This window comes from Phycodurus eques, chromosome 5 (assembly GCF_024500275.1).
Source record: "Phycodurus eques isolate BA_2022a chromosome 5, UOR_Pequ_1.1, whole genome shotgun sequence".
NCBI lineage: Eukaryota > Metazoa > Chordata > Actinopteri > Syngnathiformes > Syngnathidae > Phycodurus > Phycodurus eques.
The window spans coordinates 4,146,264-4,172,583 of record NC_084529.1 but is presented as its reverse complement, the minus strand read 5'-3'; the positions used below and the strand labels follow the sequence as shown (position 1 = coordinate 4,172,583).

General features: G+C 45.0%; 1 protein-coding gene across 4 annotated transcripts; it reads left to right on the top strand.

Annotated features, from left to right (window-relative positions):
• The first annotated feature begins 215 nt into the window (after positions 1-215).
• On the top strand, positions 216-26,254 carry camk1db (calcium/calmodulin-dependent protein kinase 1Db). 4 transcript variants are annotated; one of them, XM_061677050.1, is made up of 12 exons: positions 1,397-1,503; positions 1,956-2,129; positions 14,917-15,048; positions 16,164-16,238; positions 16,453-16,591; positions 17,097-17,223; positions 18,022-18,097; positions 18,822-18,934; positions 19,831-19,909; positions 21,407-21,494; positions 22,457-22,619; positions 24,153-26,254. In XM_061677050.1, exons 2-12 carry the CDS (start codon positions 2,044-2,046, stop codon positions 24,281-24,283), a joined length of 1,209 nt encoding a protein of 402 aa, XP_061533034.1. In that variant the 5' UTR covers positions 1,397-1,503; positions 1,956-2,043; the 3' UTR covers positions 24,284-26,254. The 4 variants fall into 4 exon arrangements, with proteins under 4 accessions (XP_061533031.1, XP_061533030.1, XP_061533034.1 ...); XM_061677047.1 differs by having other exon boundaries at positions 216-2,129; positions 23,904-24,241; XM_061677046.1 differs by lacking the exon at positions 16,164-16,238 and having other exon boundaries at positions 216-2,129.
• The last annotated feature ends 66 nt before the right edge of the window (positions 26,255-26,320 follow it).

Here is a 26,320-nt window from a genome sequence, read left to right as displayed (position 1 = left end):
ACAAAAAAAACATACAATCTATAATTTCATTTGTAGATATAAAAATCAGTTTCGCTCATCTTTCTTTCACTTTATAAATGTACAGTTTCACCGGGGATGGGGACTGGACTGGACCGCGAATAGCGAAAATCCGCATATCATTGACCCCCAGTAGAATTGCAACGGGGGAAAAAAAATATACGGTGTGTGTGTATATATGTGTATACACACACACAAACTCCCCAAAATCTTGAATGAGCAGGGATAAACTGGCAATAAATAAGCCTTTGGGGAATGGTTCCCTCCAGAAAAAGAAAAAACAAAAAGCGAAATGTGAAAAAGCTAAAGTCAACATTCAGTGAAGAGGTGAATCCGCAGGCGGCCAACTGTGAGTATGTGGGGGTCAACTGTGTTTTTTTTCTTTGGCCAGAGGGGCAGTCACAGTGGAGGCCTACGAATACTGACTAGCAACGAAAACATACAAGTTTTTGGTTTCAGCTTTGAACTAAATATGAAAGAAAAAAAAAAAAAAAAAGAGCGGCTATTTGAGGAAACAGCAGCGGTCTGGAACTCAGGACCAGAACCAGTAAGAGCCCGGGACTGGGGCTTTTTATTCATTTGGTGCAATGCGAACACCGACCCGGATAAATGCTGATAGCCGCGGTCAAACCCCCCACCCCACCCCACTTTCCTCCCTTCTATCAAGCGTTTTGTGTCCCTTGGAAGCAAGTGACCTCACGGAGCATCTTTTCACCGACACTTCACACATTACAACTGTGGCCGAAGAGAAAATGGCTGCAATCATCATTGAAGCCATTTCGCCTGTTTTCTCAATCGTTCTGACTTGGTTATTAAGTGACATACAGTGGAAGGGTTTGTTTACTAGTGGTGCCGTCGGAAAATCTGACATCATGGCGATTCGCTCTATATTACTTCAAAAATCCATACAGTACGTACAATACAAAAAAAGAGAGCAAAAATGTGAGATTCAAAGTCGGGCTGCGTTGTGTCTTGACGTAAATGCGCAGTGACGTCATCGTTTGCGCGCTTGAGAATATGGCAGCTTTCCAACCAAGCAACGGCAAGCAATGTTTTTCATCACTTGTAACTTGTTTTTAATAAAGCTTTAGTTGTTAAAAAAAAAAAAAGCTTTAAAATACAACTACTGAACCAAGTAGACAACGAGCCTCCCTCTTGATAAATTCCGTAACACTGACATCGATCTATGCGTGTCACTGTTCTGCTTAAACGCCACATCGGTATCGATCACGTCACATATAAACAGTTGATCAGAGATCTTCGATCGGAATGACAAAAAAAAATACAAAATGTCTGCATGTAAACTGTGCTATTGTCTTATGCTACAGTAGCGGTTATCGCTCCCCCTAGTGGTCGCGGGCAATAACAGGTGCTCCGTTACCTTGTGCCTCGGGTCGGCTTTGACCATTTGCACTCACGCTCGAGCCCGATTAATCCTGCCTTGCAACAAGTGGACATCAAAGAGGCGTATATCATCCCCATTCGGTACGTTTTAGTTGTAGGAACAAGTTTTAATTTCAGCCCTATGTGGAGAAAAAGAGAGGGCGTTTGTGGACGCACCTGCCGCCCGGAACTGTTGGAGCCCAGGACCGGGGACTTTCCGCCGATTTGGTGCAATGCGAACACTTGAACGACAGCCGCCCAACGACACGGGCGACCCCTCCTCCTCTGCTTCCTACCTCTCCTTCCTCCTCGGTGGCGAGTGGGAGCTGCACCCGGAGCCAGGGCGTCACTCACGGCGGCACCGAGCCTCCTTCCACCTCCCCCGCCGAGCTGCCCCCATTGCATCGCCGCCGGGCTGGGGAGGAGACACAAGAGCAGGAGGAGGAGGGACACCGTGTCCGCCGCCGCCGCCCCCCGTCACGCTGAGCTCAACAGCGCGGATTAGTCCACTAAGAAGCTCGGGGACGCTCAACACTTTTTGTTTGTCTGGTTAGCTCCAGACGCAGCTTTGTAGCCGCCGCTGCTCCTCCTCCGTCTCCTCATCCTCCTCGGTCCTCTTTCTTCCTCCCCACGCGGCGAGACATGGCGAAAGAGAACGGCGACGGATCGTGGAAGAAACACGTCGACGACATCAAGAGTGTGTTCGACTTCAAAGAAGTGCTCGGAACGTGAGTTAGCGTCAACGCGGCCATTTTCGCCATTTTGCCTTTTGCGCGGGAAAGTTGGTGTGGCTTGTAACGCACGCACACGCAAAACACGTTTGATTGACAGCCGTTGAACGGCGGCGGTAATTGAGCGGTCACGTGACCGCGGGCCCAATTGGACACCTGACGTCAAAAGGTGCAGGGGATGCTATGACGTCACGACGCTCATTTGAAAAAGTTCATGATGATTTTTTTTTTAAACAGGACATCAGTTAATTAAAAAACAAACAAACAATATATATATATGAGTGTGTATGTGTTTTGAATGAAAGCAAAATAAACTGGTTTTATAAAATGTAATTATTGTACGTACTGTAGTCATGTAGTTGGATGTTTGCATTTAAGGGGCGTGGCCTAGCAAGTGACCTCAGGATGGCTGGTTAGTCTGCGTGTGAGCAACTTGGTGTGAGCTGTGGCCTACAGCTGTTCCTTGAGAGTGTGCTTTTTTTTTTTTTTTTGGGGGGGGGCTATTGGCGACTGTGGCTCTCCTTGCCCGCATGCAAGGGCATTCCAGTATATTAAGTGCTCTGTTTTTGTTGTTGTTTTCACCTCGCTAAACCCGCCGTGTATTTAAAAGTCACTCATAACCGGAATGTTAGCACGTAACACAAACCCCCAAAAATCAACCAAGGCATGGTTTGTAACAACAACAAAAAAATCGCACTCTGAAGTCACGACACCACTGAAGTAGCCTGTTACAGTTGTCAGCCTTTTTTTTTTCTTTTTTTTGGGGGGGGGGGGGGGACATTTTGTTAGCCTAATAGCATAATTGCCCAAGTCAATTTTTAAGATTTTTGGAAAACAAGAAAAAAAACACCAACAAGTCCAGTTGGCTTGATTTAACCTTTGCGGAGTAGCATGACCTGGATGTCTGCGAATCTACACAGACAAAAAGAAGAAACACAATTTCAGCAAACCTGTTGCTATTTTTGATTCATTTTGTGAGCGCGAGGTAAAAATGACTTTTGTGACAATTATGCTATTAGACTCACAATTAGTTTTGTATTCCAAGAAGCATATTTGGACTTCTGTGGAGGAAGTGTAGGATTTGTTCAGCTGATGCAAATCACTGTTTTTGCCTTTCCTCATTCCAGTAGCTGCCAAACAAGATCAGAATCAGAATCATTTTTATTTGCCAAGTATGTCCAAAAAACACACGAGGAATTTGTCTCCGGTAGTCGGAGCCGCTCTAGTAACGACAACAGATGACTCTAGTCATGTGTTTAAAATGTGCTATGTTGTGGAGAATTGTGATTTTTTTTTGCTCTCCATTTTCTTCATCATCTCATTTGCGGTGGAGGCTGCCATCGCAGAGCAGTTTTTCCTGCTAAATGTTCTCCTGCAGATGGTTGAGCTAAAACAGTCGGCCGGTTTTACCTGGAGGGCCTTGTGATTTCCCCAAGGCTTTCTCTTCTGTGTGAGCAGCCCCACCGCCCCCCCACCAGTGAATCATCCAGATTTACCGTCCACTCGGTGGCCAGTCTGACGCCTTCCGTCGCCCACAAGCTGGAGCCCCCTTTTGTAGTTTGGCTCATGTGGCCTTGTTGTGTCCATTCACTCCATCTCGATGCCCATGCCGTACTTTTATTCTAGAGCTCCTTGTCCTAGTTTACGTCCGTGGGGCGAAATGCAGTTTTAAAATTATATATATTTCTTTTAACCAAACAGTTTTTTTTTTAAAATCTAGTTTTAGAAAGCCTTCTCAGTTAGATGAATCCAACCAATCCTCCTGCAAAAAGTAAAATCTTGTCTTATGCACGCCAGGCCAGTAGTGGGCGACGTCACTTTGTAAATGTACTATCCTTGACCTTACGGGTCTTATTCGAAACCGTAACCTTCAATGAAGTATATTTAAAATGTTTGAATTTGACATCTGTAAGTAATTTCACTTCGTTGGTCATATTGATGGAATCAGTGGTTCTGGGTTCGAATCTCAGCTCTGACCATTCTGTCTGGGGTTTACGTCCTCCGGGAACTCCCTTCCGCATTCCACAAACATGCGTGTTAGCTTCATTGAAGACTCCAAATTGGTTTCACTGTGTTTCACACATTTATTGCAGTGTTGGGCCACTAATGAACCTTTTCCCACAAAACGGCAGAGAGGCTCATGTAATTTTTACGGCACTGCTACATTGTAATGTATGTATAGCATGTTAAGTTTGCGTGAGCTGAATGCTAGTTAGCGGTTTTTGACCTAAAATGGTCATCGCTAGTGCGCTCATGCTAATCGCGATTGTTAACCGTTTAGCATTTAGCATATACCATACACTCAGTACCAACATATGCAGTTGAAGGATTGAAGTTCATCTATCATAAATGATAATAAAATGGATGTTAATTTCTTTTTGATTAATACGAAGGGGGTGATGATTATTCGATCTGTGTTCCATAGGAGAAGCCTATTTAAATGTCTGCTTTTTGTTGGCTAATGGGATCTCCCTCTATTTGTCTTTTAGCTTCCCTGTTAATTTACTGATTTCAGGCCAATGGATTGAATATTTTCCCAAAAAAAAGAAACTTTTCTCTTCCAAAGGCACTTCAATGGTCCTACGAATATTAACTCATTGACTCTCAGCCATTTTCAAGCATTTTGACTGATCTTTCAAGACCCACGCAATATTGTGTTCTGTGATGTTATATACACCGAACCTACCAAAAAAAAAAAAAAAAAGCACAGACTGTGTTCTTAAACCGCAAAAAAAGCTCTGAATGTATTCATTTTTGGAGTAATAAGTAGTAGAAGTGGTTTCATCTAAAACATCAGTTTCTAACTAAGCAGCAAGAAAATCAGCAAAAACAGTATGTAAGTTTTAACTCCTGGAAAAAAAACAATGAAAACAAGACCGAGAAAGGGGCTTTTGATGTAAAATAATAATTCACTGACAAATATATCGCTAAGAAACTCGCCGTGTTGGCTCGACTCACCGCGTGGCTCGAGTTAAACGTCAGTGGCTTTTTTACATTTTGTTCATCATTCATTCCTTGAACTTGAACATCTTTTCTCACAATCATGACACACTTTCTACTAACTCCTGTGACACATACTCCATTTATACCCTACATATACATACAGTGTTCTATTCAAGTGTGAGGTGCCCAAACTTGCCCGACTTCCAACATTTTGGCATTTCTCTCCCTCATAATCGGCGTTGAGATGCCAAGATTCACCGCCTAATCTTTATCTTCGACTTTATCTTTATCTGTTCAAGAAATCTGCTTGACAACTGTATTAGTCGCTCTTAAACGGTTGGACGCCAGTTGACAAATATTAACTGTCCACTTCAGTGACTGAGTGAATTACGCTGCATGTCCTCCAGTGGACCTCAGTGCTGCCCGGCATGTTGGAGCACAATGTGGTACTGCACTGAAGGTGGGCAACTCTAAATTCAGACTTGCCACTAGACTGAAAAAAACGCTATCTTAAAAATCTGTAATTCAATAAACTTAACTGTCGTTTTTTTTTTTTTTAAACTGCGCATTTTGTTTTCTTTTTTAACAGTTAAGGCATTTGATAATACAGGTAGTCTCTCCGAGATGCAAACACCTTACTTTTTGTACTATGTGTTGTTAATTTTTATATTTACGCCATTTTTTTATCCATTGCTCTTGCACGCTCTCTTTCTCTCTCGGTCAATATATTCAGTGTTTAAATGTGTGTGCATTGTTTTAAGTGTGTTTGAAGAACCTAAAACAATTTCAAGTTTAAAAAAAAAAAGAAATGTCTTAATTTTTTTTCCATATTTCTATATTGCGGGTTTTCACTTATCGCGGGGGAGTCTGGAACGTAATTCCCCCCCCCCCCGATGGAGGGGGGCGGGGGGGGGGGGTTACCGTGTAGCAAATGATGAACTGGGTGCAACGTAGCGAAGCAACGCTGTCGCCTGAAGCGCCAATACAAGCACGTCATAAATCTTGCATGGCTCATCGCAATTTACAGAAAGATCAATACTTGGTGCCTGTGGATTGATAGAATAGAAGCATGCAACACAATCAACGCAGCCACTTTCATTTCTTTGTGTAAGACTGCACCAGCTCAGAAATAAGAGCGCTCTTTAAATATGATTCATTGTAGACTCAGTCATCCAAAGTACTTTCAATTCATTAGCTGCTGCACACTCACTCTTGCACGTCACACGCATGCTGCGACACTGAACACAATAACTAGTGATAACTCTTTATACTAGCGCTGCATCACAGCGGGCTAAATGTGCTGAGCGGTCCAATCTTGAGTTAGCTGACGAGCGCGAACGAGAGCTTGGTGAACGAAGTCAGTCCTTCTACCTGGACGCTTGCCTCCGAGGCTAAATCGGGGCCCTAAATCGCTGAGGACGCAAATTAAGTTGCCTGGCCACAAGAACCCTTCTAATCTCAAGTGCCAGGAGCACCCATATTTATTCGGACTATAGTTACTGCACATTTCTTTCACGTTGTGGCCGTAGTTTGATGGTTAATTGCACGCTATACGGGGTAGTCATGGGTTCGGGTTAAAAGGAATGAGGCAGTGGCAATTCTGCCAAATGGCCGCTGCATGGAATAAGGGCGCTTGGTGTTTATACAGTGGGGGAGGGAACTCGTGCCAGAAAGAATAGTTGGCTAGTTTTGAACCCCGCCCAGTTGACAAGGTGAAAAAGAGTTTTGAGCTATCGCTTAACAATTCGCTACTGTATTGTTCTCAGTCTTTGCACATTTTCAGCACTTCAAACTGATTTCATGTATTTAGAAACAAAACAGGATAATGACTTTGGGGGGATTTTATGTACATTTCAGAGTCTGTACTTTTTTTACTTAAGTACAATTTTTGAATCAGTGCGTCATCTTTTACCGGCCTGTTTTTTTTTTTTTTTTTTTTTTTTTTTTTTTTAATCCATACTTCTATTCAAGTATAGAGTGTGAGTACTTGTGCCACCTTTTCCCATCTTGCATCAGCTCACTTTCCAAGCTGAAAGGCTCTCGAGGCACATCTTACGTAAAGAGTATTGGTCCTTGGATGTAGCCTGAACGCAGCGCAAGTGGCAGCGAGACAACAAGGATGATGGAAATCCTTGGTTGCTACACGGCGCCACCTACCACATCCCGGCACCTACGTCCTCCGCACGTTGTCACGCTTATTGACGCTTTGAAATGATGGTGGCTAATCCGCAGCCGACATTTTGCAGGTTTGCATTCGGCCTGAAGTGGACGATGCGCAACTTGTCACTCAGCAGACGGTCAAGGCTGAACTGTTAACTAAATGTCAAGAAATGATGGCGCAGTGTGCACCATGCTTGTTGTGTATTGTGGCAAGTTTAAGTGTGTTTTAATTATTGAAATGTACAGCAGGTGTACCTAATGCTGTGTCCGGTGAGATTCTGCATGCTTTGTTGTTTTTGAAGCTGACAAAATGGCTCCTGGGTTGTTTTAACAAGCGTCATCCTCGGTAAAGTTTAAAAAAAAAAAAAAAAAAAAAAAAGGGATGTACACTAGCAGCACATTGTAGCTCAGAAGCCGTCTGTCGTCTTTGTTTTTAAAAATAAACCGTTTTGGTGCTCACGTTGGCAGTTTAGAATTACAGATGCACCTAGGTCATCTTTTATCTATCTTTAGATTGAGGGGATAAAACACTTATTTTTAAACTGCAGCTCATGCCTCCACTGCCGTCCTCATGACAGCACTTGTAAAAAAAAAAAAAAAAAAAAAAAAAAAAAAAAAAAAAAAAATAGGTGACACACACAAAGAGGCACACACGGAGACACATCCACTCACTCGTGACTCGTACACGCTCACACATACTCTCACACACTCACTCTCACACGTTCTCTCTCGCATTCTCTCTCACACACTCAGCGTTTCTTCCCTCTCTTGCCATTAAAACCGGCAACGGCCAGTTTCTCGGCTGTTTCTAAAAGATTATCCTGCGCCATTATTGTTGTGTGTGTGACTGCGTGGTGTGGTGTGTTGTCATCTCGATTATTATTATTATTATTATTATTGTTGTTGACCAATACTGGCCACTCATGCCAGAGTAGCATCTGCTCCATTTGCACACTGATTAAGGAGTATCTGCAACATTTGCACAATCAACGTTGTCCCAGATTATCGCACCCTTTGCACAATGGTCATTGCACCGGACTATTGCAATATTAGTCTTTTGAACTGCTCTCAGTGCTAGTGGACTCTGCATCTTTTTGCACAATTGTCAAAAAAAAAAAAAGAAATGTACTGGCATTACCAGTTAACTAGCATCCCTTTATTGCTGAGTGAGTGTTTTTTTTTTTTTTTTTTTTTTGGTCAATGTCTTTATGTCTCAAAAGTTTTCTCTGTCAGTTGACTGTCTGTTGTCGTACTAGAGCGGTTCCAACTACCGGAGACAAAATCCATTGTGTGTGGTTTTCGGACATACTTGGCAAATAAATATGATTCCGATTCTGATTATACCACACACGATAGGAGCAGTAAGAACATACAGTACAATTCCCCCCCGCCCCCGAGTTGTGTGGTGTCTCTCACATTTTCAAAATCGGTGAAGATGTTAAAAATTCCGGTTAATCTTTGTGATCCGCACGAGGTCACAGTTTCATATTGTCGTCGACGGTGCTTCTCCTCAGTGCAGCGATGAGAGAAAAGCGTTTTTGCGTTGCAGCTTTCCCGCCGACTTCCTGTGGTCGCGGGTACTAAAACAGCGGCGCATGCATCGAATCGAAAATGATACTCCTCGCGCCAACAGATGCCGTGTGGCGCGGCGGCATCCTGCGTCGACTCGCTTACTGCCAATGTACCTGATGTCGGACACGTTGAGGTAGGGACTAACCCAACTTAATCCACATTTTAATAGCGCCGCTATCCCGTCAATGCAGATATAGAAATGTGTAGGAGGGTAACGATCCGTTTAAGCAACGATTCCATTTGTTGTACAATTCGTGGTTGCCGATTGATTCACGGACGATCTTGATTCATTTAGAACGATCCGAAACGATTCATTGGCTTGAAATCGATTCAGTGAATTTTAATCCAAAAATGCATCCGGTGTGACTGTAAAATTATTACCTGGATACTGGACAGCGCAGGTGAAATCCAGGATATGCACAATCCACTTCCGCATTCGGCAAACCGGGTAAAAGCACTTCCTCCTCGCTCGGGTGAATGGGGAAGGGGATGGAACTTTAAACGTCTACAATGACTAGTTTTAAACACAAGATGTCACCGCAGAGCCACCACTGACATTAGACGGTGCTTAGGCTTCGTTCATGATTACCATAATTTCTCGTGTATAATGCGCACCCATGTATGATATGCACCCTCAAAGTTGACCTCAACATTCTGGAAAACCATTCTCGCTATGTATAATGCATTTTTGCAATGCATGATTTTGCTTCTACATATATGATCAAAACATGAAGTATTATCAAAACATGAAGTATGATCTGTTTCAAATAATTATTCTGAAGCTAAGCAATTTATTTGAACAGGTAATACTTTCTTTTGATTTACTTTCTCTTATTTTGAAATTCGCAGCCCTACTTTTATTTAGTAAATGAGAGAACACACAATTGTGTTCATATGTTTGATTACCCAGGCAGAATTTGTAAGATTTGTACAATTCCTGAAAGAAAACATGAAGGACCAGGTGAAACACATTTAATTTTATTTCAATGGGATTAAAATTAAACTGTCAAGCATTTCAGAAAAGCATTATCATTAAACAAAACATAGCCATAGAGAAATTAATGATGGTTGTTGTTCAGTCATCAGTCATATTTATAAAAAAAATAAAAACAACATTAGTTAACAAATTCTGCCTGGGTATGTAAACTTATGAGTACAACTGTACGTACACTGTATATGCAGTCATATGTACCCCCTGTCATATTGGAATGAAAGTGTAGGCTACACCTTTTTCATAACCTCTAGGTGGTGGTGGCTTATTGGAAATAAAGCGTACAGCTTTTTCATAACCTCTAGATGACGGCATATATTTATAAAATGTGAACGTTTTTTCCCCCCATTTCCCCCTATACCTATGTATAATGCGCACTATTGATGTTTGACCATTTTTTTGAGGAAAAAAATGCGCATTATGCACGAGAAATTACAGTACATCTCATATCACATTTATATAAATAAATGATATACGGTACGTGTATTTAAATTTTTCCGAAGACACCAGCCATAAAGAAAACCACATTTTAGCAAGTTCGTCTTCAAACAATCATGTTGTCAATCGTCAGCTATTCAGCATTCAGCGTAGGTCACGTGACATTCTGCATAGAGCGTATTTCCTCAATTTCTGTTGTTTCTTGTCATGGAATCAGGTAAAATTAATTATGCTCATTAAATGTAACGATTCTTCTGATACACTTGTGTTGCTTTGCAATAAAACAAAGGGGAAAACAGCAAGTTATTGTTACTTACTGTATGTTACTTCAGCTATTCTGGTTGGATGCGTGTCCGTGTGCGTGCTGTTTACGGCCGCCTGCCGCCAGCCCACAAGTGGGTGTATGGAGTGTGGGATTAGTGTGGATTTGAAGGCCGCGCTTGGATTTAGCGTGGCCAGTTTACATCTGAGAACATAATGGACCCTAGCATGTTAGTCACTACGCTTTTTTTTTTGTCTTTCTTTTTCCAAAAGATGGTGACTCACTGGGTTTTTCCACATCACACTGAACACCGTGTTTCTGGTGAGGTTTCGACGTGTGTTTGAAGACGTCAGTTGAGTATAGGTTGTCCCCTAAATTCCATCCATCCATTTTCTACCACTTATCCGAGGTCGGGTAGCGGGGGCAGTAGCTTTAGCAGGGACGCCCAGACTTCCCTCTACCCAGCCACTTCATCCAGCTGTTCCGGGGGGATCCCGAGGCGTTCCCAGGCCAGCCGAAAGACGTAGTCTCTCCAGCGTGTCCCGGGTCGTCCCCGGAACACCTCACCAGGGAGGCCTCCGTTCCCAGCAGACCCTCGCAATACGTTTGGGCCTGCCACGTCGGACCGGCATCTTCCCCCACCATCGGAGCAAACTCACCACCAGGTGGTGATCAGTTGACAGCTCCGCCCCTCTCTTCACCCGAGTGTCCGAGACATGTGGCCACAAGACCTATGACACGACCACATAGTCAATGATCGAACTGCGACCTCGGGTGTCCTGGTGCCAAGTGCACGTGTGGACACCCTTATGCTTGAACATGGTGTTCGTTATGGACAATCCGTGACGAGCAGAGAAGTCCAATAGCAGAACACCGCTCGGGTTCTGATCGGGGGGGGGGCCGTTCCTCCCAGTCACGCCCTTCCAGGTCTCACTGTCATTTCCCACGTGAGCATTGAAGTCTCCAGCAGAACGATGGAGTCCCCAGGAGGAGCGCTCTCCAGCACCCCCTCCAAGGACTCAAAAAAGGGTGGGTACTCTGAACTGCTGTTCGGTGCATAGGCACAAACAACAGTCCGGACCCGTCCCCCCACCCGAAGGCGGAGGGAGGCTACCCTCTCGGCCACCGGGGTGAAACCCAACGTGCAGGCGCCGAGCCGGGTGGCAATAAGTATACCCACACCTGCACGGCGCCTCTCACCGTGGGCAACTCCAGAGTGGAAGAGAGTCCAACCCCTCTCGAGAGGACTGGTACCAGAGCCCAAGCTGTGCGTGGAGGCGAGTCCGACTATATCTATTCGGAACGTCTCGACCTCGCACACCAGCCTGGGCTCCTTCTTGCCAGAGAGGTGACATTCCACATCCCTAGAGGCATCTTCTGTAGCCGGGGATCGGATCGCCGAGGTCCCCGCCTTCGGCCACCGCCCAGCTCACACTGCCCCCGATCCCTATGGCCCCTCCCACAGGTGGTGAGCCCACGAGAAGGGGGTCCCACGTTACCCTTTCGGCCGGGCCCACTGGGTGCGGGCCCGGCCACCGCCGCTTCGAGCCTCACCTCCAGGCCTGGCTCCAGTGGGTGGCCCCGGTGACCCGCGTCCGGGCAAGGGAAACCTAGATCAATTTGTTTCTTTCTTCATAGGGGTTTCTGGAGCCGTGCTTTGTCTGGTCCCTCACCTAGGACCTGTTTGTCTTGGGTGACCCTACCAGAGGCGTGAAGCCCCAGACAACTTAGCTCCTAGGATCATTGGGACACACAAACCCATTCACCACGATAAGGTGACGACTTCCAGGAGGGGGTCCCCTAAAGTAGTACCCTCAATGTTTCCCACAAGGCATCTTGTCAGATAGTTTCTAGGCAGGACACCCCCATGCTGCAACATGATTGGCTCCTGCGTTGCAGGAAGGGCAGGCTACGCAGATGTAACGCGATGACCATTCCAAATGTATCACATTTGTATGAAATAAAAACAAAGAAGTTTTAGGGCTAGCGTTCAGAATCAGAACAGCCATTTAACAGAGAATACTTTTGAGACAAAAGCATCAAAACACACTACGGAGATTCAGTGAGCAATGAAAGGTTGCCGGTGATGCGGTCATCCTGAGACAATGACAGTTGTGCGAATGATGCAGAGCCCTCGAGCAATTTAGGGCAGGTCGGGGCTTCAGGCGCGTTAGGGTGGGTTAAGGCAGGGTGTCAAACTAATTTTTGTCACGGGCCACATCGTAGTTATGACTTCCCTCGGAGTGCCGCTACAACTGTGAACCCACATACATGAAAGATTACCTCTGATACTTTAATTACATACAGTATACACAACACATTGATGAATTACATTTCCTTTCAAAGGGGGATTGGTAAAAAAAAAAAATGCTTGCAAATATCTCAATGGTATTACACCAGAACACAATGAGCAATTTTGATTTGCTTTCGGGCCACATAAAACGATGTGGCGGGCCAGATCTGGCCCCCGGGCCACCATTTTGACACCTGTGGGTTAAGATTAAGATTAGGGTGAGAAACATGAACGTCGCCACACTCAAGCCACAAACATCCCGTCGGGAAGCAGTAGGGTGTGTTCTACAGGGATAGAACAGCCAATCATAGTGCAGCGGCGGGTGTCCTGGAACCGGTAATATTGGAGCATAAGAACATTAATAGATTTTTAACTGGGTAACTTGTAACTGTAACTGACTACATTTCCAAAATCATCTTTGCAACACCTGGTGATTTGGGAGTCAAACACAAGTCAATTTAAAAAAAAAAAAAAAAAAAAGGACCTTTAAAGTAAATCAACGCCACTCAGACTCAATCAAAGGAGGATTCATTGCAGGGTTTCGGTGTTCATCTTAGTCGGATTAACGCACCCTAAAATGAGCAAATGAGCTTTCATAAAGGCCTCCAAATCAAAGGTAGCAGCCCGCCACACGAGTTGCTCGCTTGTTGCTACAGCAACCTGTGTAACGCAATGTGATGATGGCGAGCACAAGTGTGCACACCCTCTCTCTATAACTGGGATGTGGCTGTGCTCACATTGTCAACTCAATGAAAGGTCCCTGAAAAGTAAGCATGTCTTCTAAATTTGACACACGACAGAAGAGTTGTCAACAACCCTGCCAAATAGGAATGATTAGAAAAAAAATGAAGTACATCAAAAGAGGCACTAGCCACTTGCTAGCTTGCGAGCTAACAGGCTTGGGCCTAGTAATAATAACTAACTGGCAATTGCGGCAGATAACAACTGGTCACAAACAAGTTCTCAAGTTGTTATATAGAAGGGGACGGGGAACTTTTGGCCCGACGCCAAAGCGTGTCGCTTGCCGCCGTTTTAGCCCCGCCCAAAATCGGGAAAACCGAAATGGTGGAAAACACTTTCAAGCTACGAGGGGCACGGAACGGCAAGAACAGCCCGCTCAGCAAAATGTAGGGAAATTGAATGTGGTATCATAGCAACCCGTGGCTATCGCTTGAGTAAATATTGCCTTAATTCAGTACCGGATTTGGTTTAGAAGGCAGATGTTCCAAAGGTCGACAAACGTTTTTTCTGATTTTTTTTTTTTTTTTTTTTTAATTGTTATTGAGGTTTATAAAAGTGTTTGCCTGCCTTAAATCAACACAGCAGACTGGGGGACCTTGTCTGAGATCTTGCTTGTTCTCTGTAAATATTCACAATATGCTCTTTGTGTACTCTGGCCCGAGTGTTGCTGAATAAGGATTTTGTGTGTCTAAACGTAGTGGCACTGCAACCTTGACTTGCGAGTCATTTGTTCCGTGACCACGCGCCCTACTCAGTTTGCTCATCTTTGAAAGCGCCATGCTTGTTGATGCTCAGACATGTTCTAACCGCAACACGTAACCGCTTTGGAAGCAGCCAGGGATTCCGAACCTGAATTTCACGAGACCCTCTTCCACCCCTGCCTGTTGAAACACGTACTTGACGAGTATATTCGTCAGCGGCAGTAAACGACTGGATTACAGTTGCCAAATTAGAAAGTTAATGCCTGGGGACTATTTTAAATTGTGAAATATTAAGTCTCCCTAAAAACTTTTCTCATTCAAACAGTGATACGAAAAACACTGAATACAATAAAGTGCACACTAACATACACATCTATGAGGTTATTGTATCGCATATGTTATGGGAGTAATGTACTGTACGTACTGTAATATTCGTGTGCTGCTTAAGGAGTCGCGTTGACTGCTTAGTCTTCGTGTGAGCGTCTGGTTGTGAATTGTGGCGTAGTATTCGCATTTTCTGTTTGTCCCGTCCAATACATGTTTTTTTCCACTTCACTTGAGCGGTGGCGATATCTAAAACTTTGACCAAGTGACACCCCGTCGGTTTTGGCACCCGGAAGTCCGGGTGCCTCCGTATTTCCCGGTTGTATATGAATCTTTTTTTTTTTGTCTTCCTGCTGCAGCGGCGCGTTCTCCGAGGTGGTGATGGCGCGCGAGAAGGCCACGGGCAAGATGGTCGCCATCAAGTGCATCCCCAAAAAAGCCCTAAAAGGGAAGGAGACGAGTCTGGAGAACGAGATCGCCGTGCTGAGGAAGTAGGTAGTACACCAAATGCCACTATAAAAAAAAAAAAAACATTATTACGTTATTTCGTTATTATTTCCTTGCCTCGTTATTATTTCCCTGCCTCGGTTGCCCTAGCGCTTGCTCATGTGGGGTCCATTTGGTCTTTTCATGACTTAAGGTGTGTGGTCTTAGACCTGCTCCATGTGTAAAGTGCCCTGAGCCAATTGCTGCTGTGATTTGGCACTGCATACACAGTGCGCATACTTGCGGTTCGACGCCTGTGGCGTCATCTAGCCGTAGATATTTATTTATTTCCCCCCACTTTCCTGGTCACAGCGATGGCGAAATAGCGTTCACAGAAAAAAAAAATAAATAAATAAAATTGGGTAAAGTCAAGTCAAAGTTCTTTATGATTAATGTCATCATCAAGAAATATTAACTATCGTATTGTTTCCGCACCAAATGGAATCATATCGAATAATGGCACGGCTCCCATACTGAAGCGTATGGCTCGGTTCCGCCCTTAAAGATATTGTTTTTGAATGGGATCGTAACCTTGGTACGGCGATTTGTATTGAACGGGCCCGGTGCCGGAGATTGCCAACCCGAACGCCCTGAGAGCGCGCGCGCTAGTCTGTCGGGTCGTCCGTGTTCAGGCGACAACACGGACAGCGAGTGACTCCGTCCTGGTGCCGAGCACGATGGCGCTCGCTCGCTTGTCAGTCACTACTCTCCCGGCGTTGGGTCTAGTTGCCTGGTTACCGTTGCCATCCTCCTGCTTTTGCTCCTTTCTTATTATTCTGTCCTCCCATTCTGATCCTCGCTTCCTCCCTAATGCTCTTGGTGGTCTGACAGCCTTTAATTAAAGCGGGGCCTCATTTTGCATTGCGGACACGACCAGGAAGTCCTTCCCAGACTCCCGCCTGAATCGCCTCCCGGTCGTTAGCGAGGGCTTGCCGCTTCGTGACTCATTGATAACCTTACGACCCTCCACCCTCCCGCCAATTGGCAAAACGTTTCCTCCACACAAACGCTTAAAAGACGTCGCTTTTCCTTTTGCCAGAGAGCCATTAATGACTCCCTCCCAATTAGCGGGCCATGTTATTAACAAGGAGATAATTGCGCCTCGATATCTGTTTTGCAGGATAAAGCATGAGAATATTGTGGCTCTGGAGGACATTTACGAGAGCTCCAACCACCTGTACCTCATAATGCAGCTGTGAGTACGCCAACAACCTTCGTCGTTCTGTCTGGATTGGAATCTTTTTATTTCCTAAACACCATCAGACGTACTGACCTACACTTAACATTGTAAATTCTCATTCGTTCCATGAAATCAAAGTATAACTCAACGGGTCAGGAAGATTTTGCGGCACAAACCGCATGGGAATTTTTATTTTGTTGTTGCTTTTTTTTTTTTACATTTGCGATAGGGTGTCCGGCGGTGAACTCTTTGACCGCATCGTGGAGAAGGGCTTCTACACGGAGATGGATGCCAGTCGGCTCATCCGACAAGTTTTGGATGCCGTTAACTATCTCCACTCCATGGGCATAGTGCACAGAGACTTAAAGGTACCACAAGCAGCGTTACGATTTGCGGCAAAGAGGGCGCTGTTCTTCGCAAAAATCTGCAGATGATTGATGCCCGTTATAATTACACTGGATCAAAGCCCCCCGAAAATCTCAAATAAGGGGGGGTAGGCTGACAATAAGCGTTTTTCCACGGGAAAAAAAGAAACCAAAAAATGAAAGAAGAATCCACGAATAGGGGAATCCACAGGCGCCGAATATTTCGCATCCCGTTTCGACTCGCAATCACTGACTCGGTGGATCCGTCTTGCCAACGCAGAAATATTTGTCATCGGAAATATCAAACAGCTTTATGATTGTCGACCGAACCGATACAGAAAACTCACTCTTAACACCCCCCGCACCAAAATAATATAATCGGGATAATCTTTTTTTTTTTCCCGACATTGGACATCTGTCTGACTTGAACGACAAGGGAAAATGCCGAGATTTGGCCCGATATGCGTGCACCCCGAGGAATTGATTCTTATCCTGTCCACTTTTGCAGCCAGAGAACCTTCTCTACTTTAGTCCGCACGACGAGTCGAAGATCATGATCAGCGACTTTGGCCTGTCCAAGATGGAGGGGACCGGCGACGTGATGGCCACCGCCTGCGGAACTCCGGGATACGTGGGTGAGCTTGGAGTTTTGAAAGCGCCGCGTTTTCGCTGACATAAGTGAATTGCTCGCAAGCCGGCAATATCGCCTAATCCAATCTGCAGCTAGCCAGCCACAGGTTAATCTTAACCATCTGTCGCCGGCACGTGCTCAGCCTGTGAACCTCCGTTTATCATGTTTCGAGATCCACCCGTATGAGAAGAACAATTTGCGATTTCGTGAGACCGTGTAAAAAAAAAAAAAAAAAAAAAAAAAAAAAAATTTCTTCATACAGCGGAACTTCAGGTTAGGAATTTAAACCGAAATGTTTGCAAACCAAGGTAATGTTTGCCATTAAAATGTATGTGAATGCTCGTCGTCAATCCCAGCCTCAGAACAAAGCTTGACTTTTATCGGTGTGGTTAAAATTGAATACTGTACATAAAGGTACAGCTCAATAAAACTAGAATAATACAGAACAATCAAGAAACGATGAAAATGATTTTTTTTACGTAAAAACGAAGCAGGAATTTGCCCTCAAATTATATTCCCAAGTGTTTCATGAATCTATGTGAGTGCTGAAGTAAATGAGACTTTTCTGCCATATTCGAATTCATTGACATGTACATGCCATAGAAAAAGTGAAAACACCCTTTGTCATGAAGAAATGACACCGTGTTCGCGAGCAAATCAATGCCTACAGTTCGTAAAGGCAAACTCTTGTTGTTGAGTAGTCTCATTTTTTTAATATCGGCAAAACCTAGCATTTGAACAGAGGTGTGCAGACTTTATTTTCACAGTGTAGTCATAGTCCTACCATTTTGCTTTGTTGCAGCACCTGAGGTGTTGGCGCAGAAGCCCTACAGTAAAGCCGTGGACTGCTGGTCTATCGGGGTCATCGCTTACATTCTGTAAGTACTCTGTTTGAATGGATTGACTAGACTCCGCATTTACGGACAGGACCTGCTTACCGCCGGCTTCCAGCTGCCGCTCTTACACTTCAAGCTCCGACGCAGCTTTTGGAGGAAGGTGTCACGTGTAAAGTAGCTCGTTAGCGAAAAGAAAATCCCGGACCCAATGGAAGATCACCTGGCGGTTGTCATGAAAGCTGGAAACGATTTCGTAATCGAAACGCAACACTGGAACCAGAGGTGGCTAAAATACACACACGCTGTACTTAAGGACATGTACAGATACTTAAAAAAATAAATAATAATAATAATAATAAGTAATGAGCTTATTTTGATAAAGTGAGAAGTAGAAAGTATAGGTAATGTAGGGAGTAACAGGAAATAGTCATCAGAAAAACAAATACCAAAGTACACAAATCTACTAAGGTATACAGTTACAAAGTATTTGTACTCCATTACTTCCCACCACTGACTGTGTGTAACACACTGCGTGGATTTAGCCGTGGAATGAGCATTTCTTTTCCAGATGATGGCATCTTGTTTTGTTCCACTTTTTCCTCTTAATATTAATGTAGCGTCTGTAATCTGTCTCCTTTTCGCGTTGCTAGATGAACAAAATCAAAAGTGCCGGTGCATGCGATTAGAAGGAAGCTAATCCTTTTTCGCGTCATCGGGGTCAGCTCTCTCACGCGGTCTATTGCGGTTGCGGTCGACTCTCCCCCAGGCTCTGCGGCTACCCGCCGTTCTACGACGAGAACGACTCCAAACTCTTTGAGCAGATCCTCAAGGCCGACTACGAGTTTGACGCGCCGTACTGGGACGACATATCGGATTCTGGTGAGAAAACGCAAAAGTTTCCTATTTCCTCAAATCGAACTACAAACGTTACCACAGAAAGACGAGGCCCTTATTTGTGCACCTGCTCGTGCCAAGTGTCGTAGTGCATTTCGTCAGGCCGTATCTTTGCATAATAGAAAAAAGTGCTTCGCCGCCATCTTGTGGCAAATATAGGCCATCACAAACCATTTTCGAGGGGACATCAATCTGACTTGGATTTATTTTCGTTATTGCCGTCAAATTTCCCTTTTCCCCTGAGAGTGTATATATTATTATTACCACTTTTACAGCCAGTTGTTTACTTTGTTTTTTTTAATGTATTGCCAACAATTTGACAGCTCTGTCAGGACCACAGTTGTGTTGTCACAGTATAAGCACCAAACCTACCAAAAGAAAGAGTAAACCTCCTCCTTTCACCAGGAAAAAAAAGTTTGTCCCCAGCTTTTTCCATTCTTTAGTCAAAAAACTGTAGAACATGGGCTGGTTTCTGACCAAAAAGCGGCGAAAACAAGCTTTTGGTGAACTGAAACATGTCACGCAGATGTGCTGATCTCCAATCCGAAGCGATGCAACGCCGCCATCTCCAGGAATAGTTTAGGCATGACAGCGGTTTAAAAACCTGAATTTCACAGACGAGCTGCCCCGAGACAATGTTCCACGGCTACACATTGAATAGCGTACCTGACGACTATATTCGACTTATATAACCGTTTACCGCCAACAGGTAAACGGTTGGATTACAACTGATGAATATAAACATTCACAGACAGCAGTGAATGAGTTAGTAATGTAATGGATCATTTCTTCGCATAAAAAAAAAAAGACAACATCCTGATATATATATATATATATATATATATATATATATATATATTGTTTTTAATTTGCGTTCACAGCCAAAGACTTCATCAGCCGTCTCATGGAAAAGGATCCCGAGAAGAGGTTCACGTGCGACCAGGCTCTGGAGCACCCCTGGTGAGGAAACTTTAAGAAAAACAAACAAACAAAAAAACCTCCCCGCACCGCACAGCCGCAGGCACATCGTCATATGAGCGTATGATTAAGCAGCCGCGTGACGCAGATGACTTTTGTGAAAGCGGCGCATGCGTCCACCCCCATTGGCCGTCGCCATGGCTGCCAGTTGCGAGGCCGTCTTCCTGCGCGCCCCGGTGAAGATAATCCCGCTGAATAAACGACCGCCAATTAGCTGCGGGCGATGCGATCCTTGAAGAATGCGGACGCCTTAATGAACCGCGAGGATGTCTGAGGCCGGGGCTAACGAGAGCGGGACAGCGTGGGCTGCCGGATGTTTCCGGACGAGCCGGCCAAAGTGAACGCGCGTGGTGGACGCTAATGGACTTTCTTTCTGTCCCCTGCTTCCTCTCATACGACTGGCTCGATGCAATTTCGCACACAATTAGATCATATTGAACTCCGGAAGGCATAGAAAAAAAACAAACACAAGTTGTTTCTTAAAGACAAGAGAAACTAGTAATGGTACAGATGCTCAGTTTTCTAGCCATCTTCCAGCATTCTCTGATGGCCCAAACATTACCAGCAGCACTGACCAACATTTATTACCTGCTGTAAATTCGAATATTTGTTCAATGAAATTGCATGTGTTCATTCGCAAGGCCAGTCTCTTCATTTTGTAGCGTTCCTCTTGGCTGCGGTGCTTCCAGTGCATCAATATGGATGTTAAGATTTTGTCCAATCAGATCGCAGCCTCTATGTGTTGCCATGTTCATCTAATCTGCCCAGGGCCTTCATGTAACTTCAGCTAGGTCCGCAATGGGACTGTTCTTTTTTTTTTTTTTTTTTTTTTTTTTTTTTTTTTTTTTAAACCGATCACATTCGAAAATGTACCTACCGAATAACACCAGTTAACTGCACACTCGTGTAGCAATAAGAGAAAACGGTGCATAAAAGATTTCATTTCGCACTTTCAAAATGAAGATACAGTGCGGCGTGTCTACTGCAAAGCAGAACTTGGCGTACACAACTGCACATCTACAGTGCACTTGTAAAGTAAACATCGTCAGCTAATTTAACGCAGCCTTCCATCGCTAGTCCGAACAAATTGTGATTCCACCACAGGTGCTCAAGGATAGACACAGTCGCCAGTGCACTTTCAATCACTTTCTGGGACAAACGCTAACGAAATAAACACGTAACGAGCGCATGTATACACGAGCTGCAAACCCACAACCGTTGCCCGCCCACAGGCCGTCAACACGCCAACCAGCTACCGGTTAGCTAGTTCACAGCCAGCCTCAGCCACCTCGACACTCTCATTCGCTGATTCCCACATCACTCATCAGGCCGAGCCCCGCCTTTTAAAGCCACAGATACTACAATATGGAATGTGAGGATGGTGACCCCAAGCGGACAGAAATGCGCAGCCCGCCACCGGCGCAAGGTTTTGTGTGTGTGAGGTGACGCAAACTGTCTCTGTCTCCGTCTGTTTTTCAGGATCGCCGGAGGCACGGCGCTCTGCAAGAACATTCACGAGTCCGTCAGTCGGCAGATGCGCAAAAACTTTGCCAAAAGCAAATGGAGGGTGAGGGCATGAAGCCAAGAAGACTGGCGAGTTTTCTTAGCCACTGTTTTAGAATGAAGACATAATCTGCAGAATTTGAATCTAGGCAACTGGAGCTTTTCGAGTTCCTGTTGAAGACGTTTCACCTTGAATCCAAAAGGCTTCCTCAATTTTAAAATTTCCAGGACTGGGATGGCTAACAATCTACTTAGACATGACGACATTGGGCTTTACTGCAGATCTTTTCGCAGTGACATCACACATACTTCCAGGCGGCAGAAGCTTTTCGCGACCTCCGATGGCATCATTAATAAACGTTTGCTAATTTGCATAGTCCGTTTTTTTGAATCTATCTTTCGTTATTTGGTGAAAATCTTGTCTCTTCGCTGTTTTGTGCTCACTTTGTTTTCCCATTTGTGATGTCACATTAGTTTGTGTCAGCATTGTTATTTAGGCTAGTAAGCTAGCTAATTGTACTGCTAGTGGTTTGTTTGTGTGGAATAATTGAACTACCTGGACTCAATACAGGTATCTATGTAACATGGGTTGTGCACATGCTAGATGAATGGTGTTGGTGCTTTATGGTCCTCCCCGTTTTAAGTGCTTTGCCACTATCTCGTGGCATCTATATGTAATTTATTAATTTTAGTATTATTCCCAGTCTGTCTGTTTTAGAAGTCTTGCCATATCTTTCTGTGTAAAACAATTTACAACATCCATTCGATTTAGTCTCCCTACTCAGGCTCTGCTGGATACATTTAGATTTTCCTGTTTTATTTTTTTCCCCAAGGAAATTAAAAAAAAAAAAAAAAAAATAGGAAAGTGAAGCTTTTGGAGTATATCCGGTGGCGTGGTGGTGTCATCCTTTTTCAGTTCAAGTCATCAATCGCGTTCCGCCACCAAGAAGTAGCCTGGCACCCATCGTTTACAAATAATATGAATAGGTCTACCTTCTCTCCTTTTTTTTTTTTTTTTTTTTTTAGCAAGCCTTCAACGCCACGGCGGTGATCCGCCACATGCGGCGCTTGCAGCTGGGCACCAGCTTCGGCAGCAGCATCCACAGCGGCGGCGCCGCCTCCGACTCGTCCGGCAGAGCGCCGACCAAGAGTCAGTCGGTGGACTGCGCCCCGCTCACCATCCACGAATGTGAGTGCGCACTCGCGTGCGTCAACCTTCAAACCCAGCTCATATCTCATCGCTTACTTATTAGCCTAAAGCCGGGGCGTCAAGCGCAAAAATGAGAGCCCTCGTTGATATTGCAAATGCTCACTGGGCCGGATTCGAGAGCAGAGCCTGCGGGTTACACTTTGCCCACCCCCGGCCCGAGTAAAGCCTGAAAACGAAAGGATATTGGCCAACAATTCAAACGAGGACCTCATTATTACGGTTGAAAATTCCGTCTGGTACTGGCAATTTGTCATTTCTTGTTAAAGGGGGGGCACTTAAGAGATCAAATGATTACCCAGTGGCCGTGGAAATATGAAATGGCTTTAATATTATGACCGGGGGCCGTTCAGCGCACCGGGCTGCAATATCGCTGACACCGTATGAAGAATGCGACTCTTTAGCATCCGTTTAATTGCAGCCTTTGCCTGCTAACGTCATGTTGTTCAGTTGTCATGTCCGGATCGTCTCCACTTGTATTAGACACTAGACACACGCCCGCACGCACGCACGCACGCACGCACACACACACGCACGCGCTATAATTTTGTGCAGCGCAACAAGGCGTTTAGTGAAATATTAGTTACTTGCATATTGAAATGTTTTCCAGGTAAGGACCGACGACTGCCATAAATAGTGAACAACTGCTGGTTATTGACGGCCCCGGAAACGTTTGCATAAATTGAGCGGAAATGTTCCCTCTTTTTGCAAGCCTCGTCCTCATTAGGATGGCGGGCAGGTTTGCAAACGCGTGGGAAATTTCCGCTAAATTCCAGTGGGAATGTAAGCTTTTTGAATTTTGGGAATGGGATTTAATGGAAAGATTGACTCGTTCGACATTTTGTTGTCATAAGCGGGTCGGCGTGAAAAAGCATTTCATGCAGCTTGTCTGTCAATAAGCAAGTTTGTAAATAACTGCAATAAGTAACATATCCCTGGCGATGGCGACGTAGCAGGGAGAGAAGTGCCAACACGTTGGAAGTCGGACATGTTTGGGCACCTTACACTCGGACAGAGTATGCTGCATATGTACGGTTTAAACGCGGTATGCGTCGCGGCAGGTACGAGAACCCGTCTGTCGTGATTGTGAGAAAGAGATGACGCAGTTCATGGAGTGAATAGCGAACGTCACGTAAGAAAACGTTCAACTCGAGCTATGCGAGTCAGCATCGCTCGCGGTAATTATTCTTGTTTTGTGTATCTGTAAATGGATGATTATTTTGCCATCAAAAGTCTTTTCGCTGTCTTGTTTTTGTTGTTTTATAGTTTGAGGTGTCCCAAAAGCAAAATGATTCCGTTTCTTTTCGGGTCAGAAACCGGTGTTTTGGCTGTCAGCCACCCATGTTCTCCTGCTGATGACTAAAGAACGGAAAAAGCTGGAAGCATACTTTTGAAAGAATTAAGAGGCAACCTTCAGTTTCCTCAATTCCCAATTATTCCCATGGAAAGTTTCCCGTTTTCTTTCAAGATTTCCTGAAGTGCCCGGTTCTCCTTTGTAATGTCCTTCTCCCGCAGGTCCGCCAATGGCCCCCCCGGCACCCTCCGTCAAAGCGTTCAATCGGGACTCGGAGGAGGCGCCGTCGGCGGCCGAGCCGGTCGTGCCCCGCCCCTCCACCGTCACGGTCATCCACACGGGGACTAAATGACGCCAGGTTCCGCGGGAGGTGAGCTGGGAGACCACAGAGCTTTAAGACGGGCCTCGTGATTTCAGCGGTCGCCCGGCTCGCCCGTCCCGCCGCCTCCCTTGCAAATTTTCGGGAGGATTTTGAGGAGCTCGGCCTGGCGCGCTGAGGACGAGAGGGGTGAACGCCACTCGCGGTGCTCCCGAAGCCCCATTTGGGCCGGAAGGAAGTGCACGGAGCGCCACGCTAAAGGGAGTTTTATTTGTGATCCGAGCTGCTGTCGGCGTCGTCCAATCAGATGCTCCGATGTATGCCTTGTGTAAATATTCCGCCCGGAGCCAAATCCTCAAGCTTTTTTTTTTTTGCGCTGCGCCGAATCACGCCGACGTCATCCGCCCTTCGTGTCGGCTCCTTTGACCTTCGCTCTCCACGTCGGGCGCGCCGCACGAATGTATCGGGATGGTTTCTTTCCGGACGTAAATACGACCGCTCTGGGCGACTGTGAGTTCTCAGGGATGTTGCTCGAAGCCAACCGAATCCCCCACAACAACCCCCGACCGCCGCCGCCGCCGCCGCTCTCCAGCCAACACTGTGCACCGATTATTACGCTCCACGTGCCAATAGGACAATTTGCTTTCTTTCTGTACATCGCTCGTCGTTGATGGTAGACCCAACACACGTCAAGTTGAGGATATTGAGCTTTGTGGAACATTTTCACTATGAACCGAAAATGCACCATCACCTTCACGGGCGACATTAGTTTGACTTTGTCCAACTGTTTGTTTTTCTTTCTTTATTCGTTCACTTGATGTGAACATCACACAAAAAAACATTGTACAAACCAGATTCATGGCTCGAAGTGTTTTAGCATCAGTGCTAATTCTAAACCCATTTTAGAAGCAGTTCCGATATTGAAGTCCCTGTGAAGGAAACACAAAATGTCTTTCAAATTTGCCACGCCACAGAGAATGTTGGCAAATTTGAATCATTGGAAAAATTGCCAAGTATATAAAATGAGGCTTGAAAATCCCCTGGCAAACGCCGCGGGCGTGTCCGCTGAATACGTGGACACCCCGCCCGCTCGGCTGTTAACTGTCAATCAAATACTAGTACTACGACCTGGTCAAATGGATGCAGCTTCATTTTTGCAGTTTTTGTTTTGTTTTTGGTTTTTTCCAGCATCTAAATTTCCATGCAAGCAGCTCTGTCCAGCCAATTAATTTTTATGTATTTATTATTATTATTATTTTTAGGTCCCTGCCAAATATATTAGGGTCAGTTTCCAGCTTCAACGCTTTGGGAAGCAAATTCCAGAGTCTCACCCATAACCTTTTAAGGTGAGACTTTTAACCTTTAACCTTCAAGCCGGACTGTCCAAAAGAAGTCTTGACATGGCGGCCGAACCGAAACCTTCAACTGTTGCTCGTTCAAAATTTGAAACAAGGTCAAATGAAGTTCACCGGTAAAGAGCATTTTCGGCGGGACAGCTCGAACATTTTGCGAGAAGTGCAACTTGTGATGTTTCCCTTTAAAAAAAACAAAACAAATAGCTACTGTATTCCAGTGACAAACCATGCAAACGCAGAGGGTTGCGGTTGAGTCGATTGTACAGTTCAGTGGTTGCGCTTCTTTGCGTTCATAGCGGCCTGTTGAATTTCGCGGGAAGACTCTCTCCTCCTCCCTCCAGTTGCCGCATTTTCTCTCTCGGAATTCTTTCTCTCGAATGTCAAAGTGGAGTTCATTCATGCTGCGTAAAGAATAAGATTAACGAGCCTCCGTTTGCTGTAAATACGAATCTCAAGAGTTTATTTCTCGAGCTCTGAATGTTTCTTCTTCTTCTTCTTCTTCTTCTTGCTGTCGTCTTCCCTCGATGCGCCGAAATTGGGCAAAAAAATACACACGAAAGCTGTGAATCCCCCTCCTCCAATGCATGTGTTGCATGTTTTGCTGCAGAAATGTTGACATATATTTAAAAAAATAAAAAAATAAAATACAGGAGGCTTGTTTGCACGTGTCTTTGCATCTTATTGGAGCCTTGATTGGAGCCTTCCTTCCTTGTTA

Bases quoted from the DNA above. Each gene is read 5' to 3' on its own strand.
- camk1db (XM_061677050.1), top strand. From the start codon at position 2,044: ATGGCGAAAGAGAACGGCGACGGATCGTGGAAGAAACACGTCGACGAC. The intron at 16,239-16,452 runs GTGAGTACGCCA...CATTTGCGATAG, and splicing joins CTGTACCTCATAATGCAGCT to GGTGTCCGGCGGTGAACTCT. The intron at 18,935-19,830 runs GTGAGAAAACGC...TTGCGTTCACAG, and splicing joins GGACGACATATCGGATTCTG to CCAAAGACTTCATCAGCCGT.